This window comes from Scyliorhinus canicula, chromosome 19 (genome assembly GCF_902713615.1).
Source record: "Scyliorhinus canicula chromosome 19, sScyCan1.1, whole genome shotgun sequence".
NCBI classification, from domain to species: Eukaryota; Metazoa; Chordata; class Chondrichthyes; order Carcharhiniformes; family Scyliorhinidae; genus Scyliorhinus; species Scyliorhinus canicula.
The window spans coordinates 7,366,520-7,380,612 of NC_052164.1; the positions used below are offsets into that span (position 1 = coordinate 7,366,520).

Consider the following 14,093-nt stretch of genomic DNA (forward strand, 5'->3'; position numbering starts at 1 on the left):
TGATAATGCACAAAGGGGCAAGATCAAAAATGACAAGATTTTACGGTGGCGGATCGAGTTGTCCACGTACAACTATGATATCTTGTATCGTCCTGGGAAGCTCAATGAGCCTCCTGATGCCCTGTCCCGCGGTACCTGCGCCAGCACGCAGATAGACCGCCTCCGCTCCCTCCACGCAGACCTCTGCCATCCAGGGGTGACCCGCCTACACCACTTCATTAAGGCCCGCAACCTGCCCTACTCTATCGAGGAAGTCAGGACAGTAACCCGTGACTGCCACATCTGCGCCGAGTGCAAACCGCACTTCTACCGCCCCGAGCGCGCACACCTGATCAAAGCATCCCGCCCCTTTGAACGTCTCAGCATTGACTTCAAGGGGCCCCTTCCCTCTAACAACCGCAACATTTACTTCCTGGCGGTTATCGACGAACACTCCCGCTTCCCCTTCGCCATTCCCTGTCCCGACATGACCACATCGACCGTCATTAAGGCCCTACTCTCCATCTTCTCACTGTTCGGCTACCCCGCGTACATTCACAGCGATCGGGGGTCCTCATTTATGAGCGACGAGCTGCGTCAATTCCTGCTTGACAGGGGCATCGCCTCTAGCAGGACGACCAGCTATAACCCCCGGGGTAACGGACAGGTCGAGCGGGAGAATGGTACCATCTGGAAGACCATACTACTAGCCCTCCGGTCTAGAAATCTCCCTATTTCCCGATGGCAAGAGGTGCTCCCCGATGCACTGCACTCTATCCGCTCACTCCTCTGTACTGCAACTAATCAGACACCTCATGAGCGTCTTCTTGTTTTCCCCAGGAAGTCGTCCTCTGGATCCCCTCTCCCGACGTGGCTGGTCACCCCCGGACCCATCTTGCTCCGGAAGCATGTGCGGGTGCACAAGTCCGATCCGTTGGTGGAGCATGTCCAGTTACTCCACGCTAACCCGCAGTATGCGTATGTGGAGTACCCCGACGGTCGGCAGGACACGGTCTCCCTCCGGGACCTGGCACCCGCCGGCGTGCAGCCCCCCCCACCACAGACCCCCCCTCCCCTTTTTCACCCCAGCACCCCACTCAGCTTCCCCATCCCTCATCCATGGCGTCTCCACGGCCAGCTCAGGTGACGGAGACTACTCGAGGTCTATCGCTCCCGGACTCCAGGACATCAGCAGGACCATCAGCCGATCCGACGACTCCTCCTCCACTACGGCGCTCGGCCAGGACGTCAAGGACCACCAAACGACTGATCGAATCCATCTAGAGTTCTACGGTCCCATGGACTTCCTTTTGTAAATATTGTTATGTCTGGGCCAGTGGCAAGCCCCCAAATTCGACAAGGGTACGGAGAGAAAATTATTCTCCCGACGGCTACTCATATCATCAGTTCTTCCCCCCCCCCCCACCCCGGGTCTCGTTCACACCCCCCCCCCCCCGCCTTCCTTCTCCGTAAGGGGTGAATGTGATGATATGATCTGCATACTCGTCTGCCATTGGGCCAGAACGTCGGCTTACCATTGGCCCTGGTCGGTCATGTGCCTCTCGACCGATTGGCCGAGAGGCTGAGTTAACCACGCCTCTATCAACGAGGTATAAATGCTCAGAAGCCTGACGATCGGCCTTTTCCACTGTAGACGATCGCCAGGCTGTGTTCTAGTTAATTAAAGCCTGACATTGGTAAATCACTCGCCTCGCGTGCAATTGATGGTGCATCAAAGAGTAGTCGACCTGTAGGCGGTTCTCAGTATTGGTTCAGTCGCAGGCACTGTTCTAAGTTGATTAAAGCCACGGTTTACTTCTACTCGAGTGAATTGATGGTTGCATCAATGGGACTATATTCTCTGGTGTTTAGCAGAATGAGAGTTGACTGAAATGTATGAAATTGATTGTGGGCTTGGCAGGATAGATGCTGAGAGCTTGTTTTCCCTGCTGGAGAGTCCAGAAGTATGGGTTACGGTTCAATGATAAGAGGTTGCCCGTATGAGAATTTTAGAGTTAACGGTGAAAGACAAAAAATACATATTTAAAGAGAGGTTAAAGACTGTAGGTAGGTGTGGTTATGAGATCCTGAATCATTGGGAATTAGAAACTGACCTGTGGAAAAACTGCTGCCATCACACACCGAGAAATGTGTTTATGCCTGCAAGGTTTTTATACAAACTATGGCCCCCAGTATCGGATGAAAGAGAAAAGCCTGTGTTAGATTCCCTCTATTGCAACAACAGATTTCTGGTAATATTACTAGAATTTTTATAGATTAAAATCAAGGAGGACTGTTGCCTAAAAGGGATGTTTAGCTTTGAGTTAATTTTTTTTTTAATTTTAGAGTACCTAATTCATTTTTTCCAATTCAGGGGCAATTTAGCATGTTCAATCCACCTACCCTGCACATCTTTGGGTTGTGGGGTGAAACCCACGCAAACACTTGGAGAATGTGCAAACTCAGTGACCCAGAACTGGGATCGAACTTGGGACCTCGGCACCATGAAGCAGCAATGTTAACCACTGCGCCACCGTGCTACCCCTGCTCTGAGTTAATTAAGCAGACATTTTTTGCAAAATGTTTTTGTTTGAAGTATTGTTAATTATGTAAATGGATGCGATCCAACGGCCACGCTGCACCCGAAAAGAAGCTCGCGGCGGTGCAGCGTGGCCGATAAAAGCCGGGAGACCCCGCTCCCGGGATCTACCCGACTAACAATGCCTCGCGAGATCTAATGCGATCTAGTGAGATGTTGCGATATTAATCCCGCCCATTGTGGGTGGGATCACTTTTTTTTCTCTTCATAAATTTAGAGAACCCAATTAATTTTTTTCCAATTCAGGGGCAATTTAGAGTGGCCAATTCACCTAACCTGCACATCTTTGGGTTGTGGGGGCGGAAACCACGCAAACACGGGGAGAATATGCAAACTCCACACGGACAGTGACCCAGAGCCGGGATTGAACCTGGGACCTCAGCGCCGTGAGGCGGCAGGGCTAACCCCCTGCGCCACCGTGCTACCCTGGGTGGGATCACTTTTTAGCAAATCTGCATATTAGAGTGAGACAGCTAGTCTCACTCTAATAAGCAGTTTCCCGTGGTAACCAAGTCATTGGTATCCATCCCCTTTGCTTCGGAGACCTCGGGTGAGTGCCATTCAGCACTGGTCACAAGGCAATGAAGCAGTGGTCAGCACGTAATGTCCTCGAGGCCCTCAGGGAAAGGGAGACTGTGGAGGACGTTGGATGGTTCCCTGAGTAGACTGTCAGAGCCATCTGGCAGAATGCCTCATCACCAGAACTTTCAAACAAGCACCAAGACCTAGCTTGGCTGGTGGTGAGAAGGGCCCTCCCTGTCAGATCCTTCATGCACACCCGAAGGCTCAGCACCAATGCACGCTGCCCTCGGAGTGGTTGTGGGGGAAATGAGACAGTCACACACCTCCTTGTGAAATGTGCCTTTGCAAAGCAGGTCTGGAGTGAGATGCAGTGGTATCTGTCAAGGTTCAACCCAAGAAGCTCAGTAACACAGGACTCTGTGCTCTACGGACTGTTTCCAGGGACACACACCGAGACAAATATCAACTGCTGCTGGAAGGTCATCAACTCGGTGAAAGACGCTCTTTGGTCTGCCCGAAACTTGCTGATCTTCCAGTGCAAAGAATTGTCCTCGACCGGGTGTTGCAGATTGGCACATTCCAAGGTCCAGGACTACGTGCTGAGGGACGCACTCAAGCTTGGGGCAGCTGCCGCCAAGTCGCAATGGGGAAAGACCACTGTGTAAGGTCTTACCAGCAAATGTACACCGAGGGGTTGGTAACAGTGTAAAACCCCTCGGTCCGAGTCTTCAATACCACAATGTATGAAAGAAACAAAGCAATGTAAATATTTAAGAAAGAACTGTAACTTATAGTAGGATACGTGTGTAACGTTATCCCAATTGAATTGAAGAAAGACAAATGAATGTAACTCAGATGGAAATGTACAGCCAAGATAATCTGAAATGTTCTGTAAAGTTTATGATAAATTTTATGAATAAAGTATATTTTTTGAAAAAAAAAACTGGTCCCCATAAACAGGGACCTGGAGGAAAGGCGCTGGGGATCGGAGACCCCCAGGTGCATGACCTTTGGGCAGGGTGTATCCTGGCACGGTCAGCCTGCCAGCGTGGCACTGACAGGTGGCACTGCCAGCTGGCAACGGCATTTCCAGAGTGCCAGGTTGGACTGCCAAGGTGCCAAGCAGGCCATTGGGCCGGGAGTGCCCTCCAGGGTGTTGGGGGGGGTGGGGGGGGGGGGGGGGGGGTCGGGGGGAGGACGGGTATACAATAATTGTCTTTCTATTTTGAAATGAAATGAAAATCGCTTATTGTCACAAGTAGGCTTCAAATGATGTTACTGTGAAAAGCCCCTAGTCGCCACATTCCAGCGCCTGTTCGGGGAGGCCGGTGCGGGAATTGAACCCGCGCTGCTAGCCTTGTTCTGCTTTACAAGCCAGCTGTTTAGCTCACTGTGCTAATATATATTATGCAGCGATTGGAAGTCTCCTGGGTTTATTCTTGCTGCTAGTTGTTTTAATGGTCGCGGACATGCAACCCGTTCCAGTGGGGGACAAAGGATGGGTGGTCCTCCACATAATACGCGTTTGCGCATGGAGGAGTTGCTCTTTGACAAGATGCCTGCCGTATGTGAGAAACCTCCCACTCACAGTATTTCGCTTGTCTCCACTGCCCTCCAAATGTGGGTGCGATGTCCGGAAGAGATGAAGAGGGAGGATGGAAGACACAAAGGGTTGGGAGAGGGGGGGGGCGGTCAAAAGAGGGCAGTTGTCCAGAGGAGAAGGCAGTGCAGATGACAACACTGGGGGTGCAGCCAGGATCTTGCTACAGTAAAAACCCTCTGCCCCTGACCTGTTGCCCTGTGACCTTCATAAAACAGTGAAGATTTAGAAAGTGAAAAGCTCCCTTTAATCTCCGTATGATTATTAGTGTTTCCCTTTAATTGTCCAGTTGTGCTGACTTTCAGTCCCTCCCACCGGAGAAGCCCACCAGAGGGAGGAACAGTGGTTAACACTGCTGCCTCACAGCACCAGGAACCCAGGTTCAATTCCTGCTTTGGGTGACTGTGTGGAGTTTGTACGTTCTCCCCAGGGGCTGGTTTAGCTCACTGGATTAAATCGCTGGCTTTTAAAGCAGACCAAGCAGGCCAGCAGCATGGTTCGATTCCGTACCAGCCTCCCCGGACAGGCGCCGGAATGTGGCGACTATGGGCTTTTCACAGTAACTTAATTGAAGCCTACTCGTGACAATAAGCGATTTTCATTTTCATTTTTATTTCATTGTCTGCGTTGGTTTCCTCCGGGTGCTCCAGTTTTCTCCCGCATTCCAAAGATGTGCAGGTTAGGTGGGTGGGGTGCTCTTTCGCAGGGTTGGTGCGGAATCAATGGGCTGAGTGGCCTCCTTCTGCACTACAACAATTCTATTGTTCTCCGGGTGAAAACTATACCCACCATATACAGTCCCTCGCACTACCACTTCCAAATCCCTCTTCACAGTCATCATCTGCTCCCATCACCAGCATCCCCAGTTCTTCTCTTTACCACCCCGCCCCTCGCGCCCAGGATTCCAATATTCACTGAAACGAACCCTTCTACTGAATCAATTTGGTCCATCTCCATCCCCTCTCTCCCCCTTCATGCCTTCCATCGTGGCTGCACCGCCACTGTTTTTATCTGCAATGCCCCTTCTCCTCTGGACAACTGCCCTCTTTCCACCCCCCCCCCCCCCCCCCCCACCCTTTGTGCCTTCCACCCACCCTCTTCATCTCTTCCAGACATCGCACCCACATTTGTATCGTTGCACGCATCATGCCTGCGGTCAGCTCCAGTGGGGGTGCAGCCAGCTTCAAATGTAAGGTAAGTGTTCTAAATGCTTGTTAGGAATGGTGTAAATTCCCACAAAGGATTTGTGGTGAATGTATAACATATAAATCCACACTGTATATCACTGTGTCCCTGTGGGCTCCATCTGTGAGCCGTTGTACGGCCCTGCTCACGGGTAGATGAGGAGCATGTACAGGGCTCAGCCCTTGGCTCCGCCCACAACTGGAAGTATAAAGTGCTGCGGTCTTGCGAGCCTGCCTTCAGTTCAGCTAGTCGCAGGCAGGCTCAGTTGTAAGTCGATTAAAGCCACAGTTTACTTCAACTCGTGTCTCTGAGTGAATTGATGGTCGCATCAATTTAATCGACTTAAAAAAAACTACCATGGAATCAGCCCTCAAACCTGATCGACTGGAACTCGATCCACAGGCCACAGAAGCGAAGGAAATATTTTTGCATTGGCTTCGGTGCTTCAAGGCCTACCTGGCTGCGTCGACTACCTCCGCTGTTACAGAGGAACAGAAACTCAGTCTTCTACGCGCACAGGTGAGCCATCGTTTTTCAACTCAACTTGAGGCCCTCGCGATACTCGACCGCCTGTACGTGCGGCCCGTAAATGGAAGTTTACGTGCGGCACATCTTTACAATCCGCTGCCAGCGCCCTGCAGAGTCGCTAGAAGACTACCTGCGCGACCTGAAAGCTCTAGCACGAGAATGTAACTTCCAGGCAGTGACAGCCTCCCAGCACATGGAACTCGCTGTTCAAGATGTGTATGTTGCAGGGGTCCGGTCCAATTATGTGCGCCAGCGTCTCTTTGAGAAAGGGGCCCAGAACCTGGAGTACACGGTAACACTAGCGACCTCGTTTCCAAAATTTAAACTCGTTCCCGGCCGATCACGCGACCCCATCGTGGACCCCCGACCAGAGACTGCCTCAGGCCTGCGCCGCGCGGCCACCCGTCACCACGGAGGGCTACCGTGCCACTTTTACGGCCAGCCCAACACTCCCGATAGCACTGCCCGGCCCGCAACGCGACCTGCAGCAGCTGCGGGCGGAAAGGGCACTTTGCGACGGTCTGCCTGGCTAAAACAAAAAACTCCAACTCGACCGCTAACCAGAACACTCGCCCCTCCAACTCACAGGCTCGCAGACCCCGCAATGTGGCAGCGTGTCTGCCGCCTCCGCCTCCGCAAGACATGTGCGACTCATGGGGGCCGCCATCTTGGCAATCCTCCCCCACGCGGCCGACCATGTGCGATTCATGGGGGCCGCCATCTTGGACGACATCTTCCTCGCCGCCCGCCACGTGCGATCAACGGAGGCCGCCATCTTGGCCATCACCCAATATGCCACTCGACGACTACGAACTCCGTGGGCAGTCATCACGGGGCCGCTCCAGCACCGCTGACCACGCCACCGACTACCCGCAGCTCAGTGCAGTCACTTTGGACCAGTCGCAGCCAAAGCACCTCAAAAGCTCCATGATGTCCGTCCAAATCAATGGATACGTGCCTCTTCGACTCCAGGAGCACCGAGAGCTTCGTTCACCCAGACCTGGTAAGGCGCTGCTCGCTTCCGATATTTCCGACACAGCAAACTATCTCCCTCACCTCGGGGTCGCACTCTGTTCAGATACAAGGGCGCACTATTGCAACACTAACGATACAGGGCGCTGACTACACCAACTTCCAACTGTATGTACTCCCAGACCTCTGCGCCCCCCTCCTCCGAAGACTGGATTTCCAATGTAACCTCAGGAGCCTAACACTCAGCTTCGACGGACCCCTTCCCCATCTCACTATATGCAGTTTAGCAACACTAAAAATCGACCCTCCACTCTTCGCTAACCTCACCGCTAATTGCAAACCAGTGGCCACTCGCAGGAGGTATAGCCTGCAGGACAGGGTAATTATTAGAGCCGAAGTCCAGTGGTTCTTACGTGAGATAGTCATAGAGGCCAGTAATAGCCCCTGGAGAGCTCAGGTGATGGTCGTCAAGACTGGGGAAAAGTTCCGGATGGTGGTTGATTACAGCCAGACCATTAACCGGTTCACGCACCTCGATGCGTACCCCCTCCCCAGATTGCAGACATGGTAAATCAGATCGCCCAGCACCGCATCTTCTCCACGGTGGATCTGAAGTCTGCATACCACCAGCTCCCAACCCGCCCGGAGGACTGCCACTACACGGCGTTCGAGGCAGATGGCCGCCTCTTCCATTTCCTCCGGGTTCCCTTTGGCGTCACGAAGGGGGTTTCGATGTTCCAACGAGCAATGGACCGAATGGTGGACCAGTACGGGCTGCGGGCCACGTTTCCGTACTTGGATAACGTCACCATCTGTGGCCGTGACCAGCAGGACCACGACGCCAACCTCCACCGATTTCTCCAAACCGCCCAAAAACTCAACCTCACATATAATAAGGAGAAATGTGTTTTCCGCACAAGCAGGCTAGCCATCCTTGGCTACGTCGTGGAAAATGGGGTTCTAGGACCCGATCCTGACAGTCTTACAACTCCGTCTCCCTCACTGTTCCAGGGCCCGCAAGAGGTGCCTCGGATTTTTCTCCTACTACGCCCAGTGGGTCCCCCAGTATGCGGACAAAGCCCGCCCACTATTTAAGACTACACTCTTCCCACTGTCAGCCAAGGCCCGCCAGGCCTTCAACTGCATTAAGGAGGACATCGCCAAAGCCGCCATGCGGGCGGTGGATGAATCCGTTCCATTTCAGGTGGAGAGTGACGCCTCAGAGGTCGCTCTCGCTGCCACTCTGAACCAGGCAGGTAGGCCAGTAGCGTTCTTTTCCCAACCCCTCTCCACTTCGGAACTTCGACACTCCTCAGTCGAAAAGGAAGCCCAAGCCATTGTGGAAACCGTACGGCACTGGAGGCACCACCTCGCAGTTAGGAGGTTTACCCTCATCACCGACCAGAGATCGGTTGCCTTTATGTTCGATAACTCGCAGCGGGGCAAAATTTAAAATGACAAAATCTTGAGGTGGAGGATCGAACTCTCCACCTATAATTATGATATCGTATACGATCCGGGGAAGCTCAACGAGCCCCCAGATGCCCTGTCCCGCGGCACATGCGCCAGCGCGCAAGACGACCGACTTCAGGGTATCCACAACGACCTCGGCCACCCGGGGGTCACCTGGCTCGCCCACTACATCAAGGCCCGCAATCTGCCTTTCTCCACCGAGGAGGTTAAAGCTGTCACCAGGAATTGCCCGATCTGCGCTGAGTGTAAACCACACTTCTATAGACCAGACAAGGGCCACCTGGTAAAGGCATCCCGGCCCTTTGAACGACTGAGTATTGATTTCAAAGGACCCCTCCCCTCGACCAACCGTAATATCTATTTTCTCAATATCATAGATGAATTCTCTCGCTTCCCGTTTGCCATCCCATGCCCCGATATGACCTCCTATACAGTCATCAGAGCCCTACACAGTTTCTTCACCCTGTTTGGTTTCCCCAGCTACGTCCACAGTGACAGGGGTTTGTCCTTCATGAGTGATGAGCCTGACCCTACGGTCCAGGAATCTCCTGACCTCCCACTGGCAGGAAGTCCTCCCCGACGCGCTCCATGCAATTAGGTCCCTCCTGTGTATGGCCACAAATCAGACTCCTCATGAGTGATTCTTTGTTTTCCCTAGGGGCACTACCACGTGGGCCTCGCTTCCATCCTGGTTGAGGACACCGGGCCCTGTCCACCTTCGGAAGCACGTCCGGACACATTAAACAGACCCGCTGGTAGAGAGGGTCCTACTCCTGCATTCAAAACCCCCACTATGCATGTATCGAGCACCCCGAAGGCCAACAGGAGACCGTTTCCTTCCGGGACCTGGCACCTGCAAGATCTACCACTACTACTACTACTACTACCGCCGAAGTACCCCTCACACTACACCCCACCCGACCCCCCACGCCCTGCGCCCCTGCACCTACAGGCTTCCTGCGTCCCCTTTCACCCGTCACACCGGTCCACAGGAACGAAGCTCTGGAAGAACCACCCCCAGAGTCCACCTTCGGATTCGCACCGAACATCTGTCCACAGCCATCCAAAGTGGCTGCAACTCCGGTGCTCCGCCAGTCCCAACGCACGATTCGAGCACCGGACCGACTAAACTTATAGACCCGTCACCCCCGCCGGACTTGATTTTTGTAACAGGTGGTGAATGTATAACATATAAATCCACACTGTATATCACTGTTTCCCTGTGGGCTCCATCTGTGAGCCGTTGCGCGGCTCTGCCCACAGGGGGAGATGAGGAACATGTACAGGGCTCCGCTCTTGGCTCCGCCAACAACCGGAAGTATAAAGTGCTGCGGTCTTGCGAGCCTGCCTTCAGTTCAGCTAGTCGCAGGTAGGTTCAGTTGTAAGTTGCAGGGGCCAGAATTAGTCCTGGGAGCGGCCCATTCACGTATGACGGTGTGAACACTCCGCTGCGGGATTGGAGAATCCCGCCCCAGGAAACCAAATTCTTGCACCCCGCCATATCTTCCGCTCCATCCTGCTATGAATCCCGCTGCAGGAGGGGACGATTCTGCCCTTAGTTTATGTGCGAAACAAGCACGAAATGGAAGTATATTGTCCTGTTCTCAGCAATGACATTCTCAGAAAATTACTGGTCAAAAGGAAAGATTGGGTGGAAAATCTCCCCTGTACTGTGTGAAAACTTCATGTTGACTTTTCCACCGTGACTGCACTTTGATGGATCCAAGTATTCTTTCCAAATTAATCTGCATGCTTTCCTGGCCAAGTCTGGGTGTAGCTACATTCCTGTGGTTTTAGGTGAACTGCCAGTGAAGTGCGTATATGGATGCAAGGAAATTACCCAGCTCTGACGTCACTTTGAAATGTCACAAGAAGGCTCTGATAGAGAGGGATCATTCGGAAGATTGCTGCTGGTCTGTTCACGGTACTGGAGGATCTGTACTTGCACAATGGCAAGATAAGAACATGGTGAATTACTTATTTGCAAACCAAATTGCAAATCAGAAGCAGCAGTGAGATTTTATAATAGGTAATTCAGCTAAGGAGATTTGTTTTTACTAGCTAACTCTGAAACAAAGTGAAGTTATCCAAGGTAAAGAAAACTCCAGTGGTATTGTTTTGTTACCTTTTCTTTTGTACTCAAAAGACACTCGGAAATGACTAAAAGCCTACATTTTTATCAAAGAGCAACACCAGTTAATTATACATTAGTTTTAATATATTTTATTAAGGTCATGTGAACCTCTAGTCTATTCCAGTCGAGATTCTCTTGTTTTTAAAAAGATAGAATAATTTGTTGATTGATGTTAGCATTCAATTGGCAGTCCATGGGTGTATTGCACGCCATTGGTTATGCAACAGGTTTTCAAACCTATCTGTACTGTTGAGAGATTCATCAAGCAGGTATAGAGGCTCTTGTTCAGAGGGAAGGAAATTTGGAAAGCTTACCTTTGTTTGTTGTTCTCAAGTACTTAATAACAGCCACTTTAGGAGGACTGTTAACAGAGCCCTGGGAGATGGTTGCCAAAAAAACAGTGTTTTGGAGAAAACTATGATGAAAGTAGTATATAGAAAAATCTGTATTTTATTAGTGAAGTATATGAATTTCAAATCACATGGGAGTACTGTAAGAAAGCTTATTTAACTACATATAGGTTGTACAAATCTAATGTGCTACATATCAGCTATAAGCGTTTTGCAGTAAGTATGAGTTAGTGCTATTACTAATTAATTTGTTGGGGATGGGGGGAAATGTTAATGTTTAGTTTTCTGAATACCTAGTTGTCTGATGAAATTGTTTTTACTTTATAAAGTATAACCCAAAAAGATGAGATAAAATATGTAGTTTTGCATAGTGCATGTTTCTTCACATTACACACCATTTCATTAATCAGTAAATAATTGATTTATTTTCACCCTTTCCATTTATATGGAGTCTTTGCAAAATATGAAGCAATGATGCAAACAGATTTTTCAACTATTCTTGAGCAATTACAAAATACCATGGGAGAATGGTTTGAGTTAATATGCCCTCTGATATCTTCTCTTGATGTGGAGAATTACCTGACCCATGTTTTGGTGTTGGAAGTGGGTCACGATGAGAGTCAAGGACTTTAAACCTATTATCAAACCTTCAGAGGTTCCAAGAAACAGCTGTGTGGTTACACCGGGTTGGTTTTGTATAACATGCATGCAGTATAAACTGTACTTCCTTTCCGATATGGAATATAGTTGCCCATGTAACAACTGTTCTTTAAAATAAAAAATTGCCACATAAAATGATGGGAAACTTGTGTTAGTGGCGTGGCATGTTTTTTACTTCCCTTTGTCAGTTTAATTTGTCAATGAGAGTGGGTGAATGGATTTTTTTACTGTGCTGTTGTCGTATGCTTCATATTATAAATCTGATTACATCATATTATTTGTCCTCAATTCAACAAAATTTTAGATTTTCACTAAATTTGAGTGCATGGCATGTCTGTGTTGATTCAGCACCTCACCAGCTTTTCAAATGAACCTCTTTTTAAGTTTTGGTGTATTGCTTCTTGTTTTTATTGAGTAATTCTGGAATCCCATTCTATACATGTTGACCTGGCATGAGTTGGGCTTGCACAGCCTTGCTACATTTCAAAGATTTTTTTGATGTTTTTGACTTGTTTCACAACGTGAATAATAAGTAGAAAAACATTGCAGAATACACAATTTCAATTAGAAAATAGTCTTGAGTAAGAGTCACTTTCTATATCTCATTTTCTACCCATTCCCATTGCCTTTGTTTGTATATGCAAATATATATCTAAACAATTAAAACTAAATCTTGTTTTGTTGACATTGAGGGATATGTATCAATCAACTGAGTTACTTTGAAGTACAGTGACTGCTGAAATGTGGTCAAATGGTTTGGACGAGTTACTGAAGCTATAATTAATGGAGCAGAATTCTGCACCTAGAGTTAATACTTGTTCCTCTAATGTTATTGAGCTGTTTAACGTGTTCACCCTCAGTTTTTCATATTCAAGCAAGTTCTCCAATGATGCCCCTAGGGTTTATAGCTAAAGAAAAACTAATCCCAAATATACCAATTAGGAATTCTCTCTGATTTGTTAACAAGATTGTTTCTCTCTTTAATTGTGAATGTGCTTTTCAAATAGCTGAATATTAACTTCTGTTCATTTTGCTTATAATGCAATATGGACTCCTGGCTTTTGTCGAATCACTTTTAATTCTAACTACCCTAGGAAAATTGAAGTTTTTTCAGGGTATTCTTTAATTGTTTCCCATTATTTTCTCCTCGTTCTTGCTTCTATGCAGCCTCCTTCAGTTGGGAAGGCAGGCGAGCAAGCTGTGTACTTCTGCCTGACTTCAGCACCAATGCCACCCCATGCTCAGCTGACAGTAGACACTTGTGAGGTGAGATGACCTAAAATAGCTTTTAGCCTCAGAGAATCCTTCCTACCTGATTTCTTTGCTACCACAGGTTTCTCCCCCACCCCCTCCACAACCACATGGCTTGACCTAGAACTGAAGAACATTATCACAATAAGATGTAATTTATTACTAACTGTTACAGAGCCGATTAACAAGAAATGCCATACATTCAGCAAAATAACAGAGGCTGGTACTTTAACAGACAATATTTACCATGAAGTCATGAGCGCATTTATAGAGATGTTTCTACCCTTTCACATGCTTAAGTCACAACAAGCATTGATGAAGTATGTGCTGAACCCATTTCTGCATTGCTTACTCTCAAACAATAGTTAAGATAGAGTGGGGAGGATGTCTGTGTGATGTTTTACATCCAGTAGTAACTTGTTAGATTGTACATAATTCTGATTACCTGGGTATCAAGATTTTATTGTATTCATTCCTTTGTAACCATCAGTTTGCATGAAAGTGAAGTATGAAAATTGTTTTGTTGTTACAATCTAATAATTTAGCAGCTATTTAAAGTTACCAACTGCTTACAACATTATAATAATGTGAGTATAATTTTTAATAATTGTAGTTTCTCATCTCTTCGAGTAAAACTTTTGATTAACAGAAGTCAAATTCAACTAAAATGAAGATGTCAGATGTTAGACAGCAGGGTTTATCAGCATCTGTAACAAGAAAATAAACAACATTCCTGTGTATGCTATATAAGAATGAAAATTGTAGATGGTTACATCAAGATTGATTGATTAAAAAATGCACTTCTACTTTTAAGAATTTCAGTGGAATTTAGGCCTGTTA

General features: G+C 48.6%; 1 protein-coding gene across 1 annotated transcript in view; it reads left to right on the forward strand.

Moving 5' to 3' along the window:
- LOC119954499 (rho GTPase-activating protein 21-like) overlaps positions 1-14,093 on the forward strand; it is a 296,828-nt gene that overhangs the window by 112,971 nt on the left and 169,764 nt on the right. Inside the window, exon 7 of the mRNA XM_038779786.1 lies at positions 13,170-13,268. Coding sequence (XP_038635714.1) covers positions 13,170-13,268 — 99 coding nt within the window. The remainder of the gene's footprint in view (positions 1-13,169; positions 13,269-14,093) is intronic.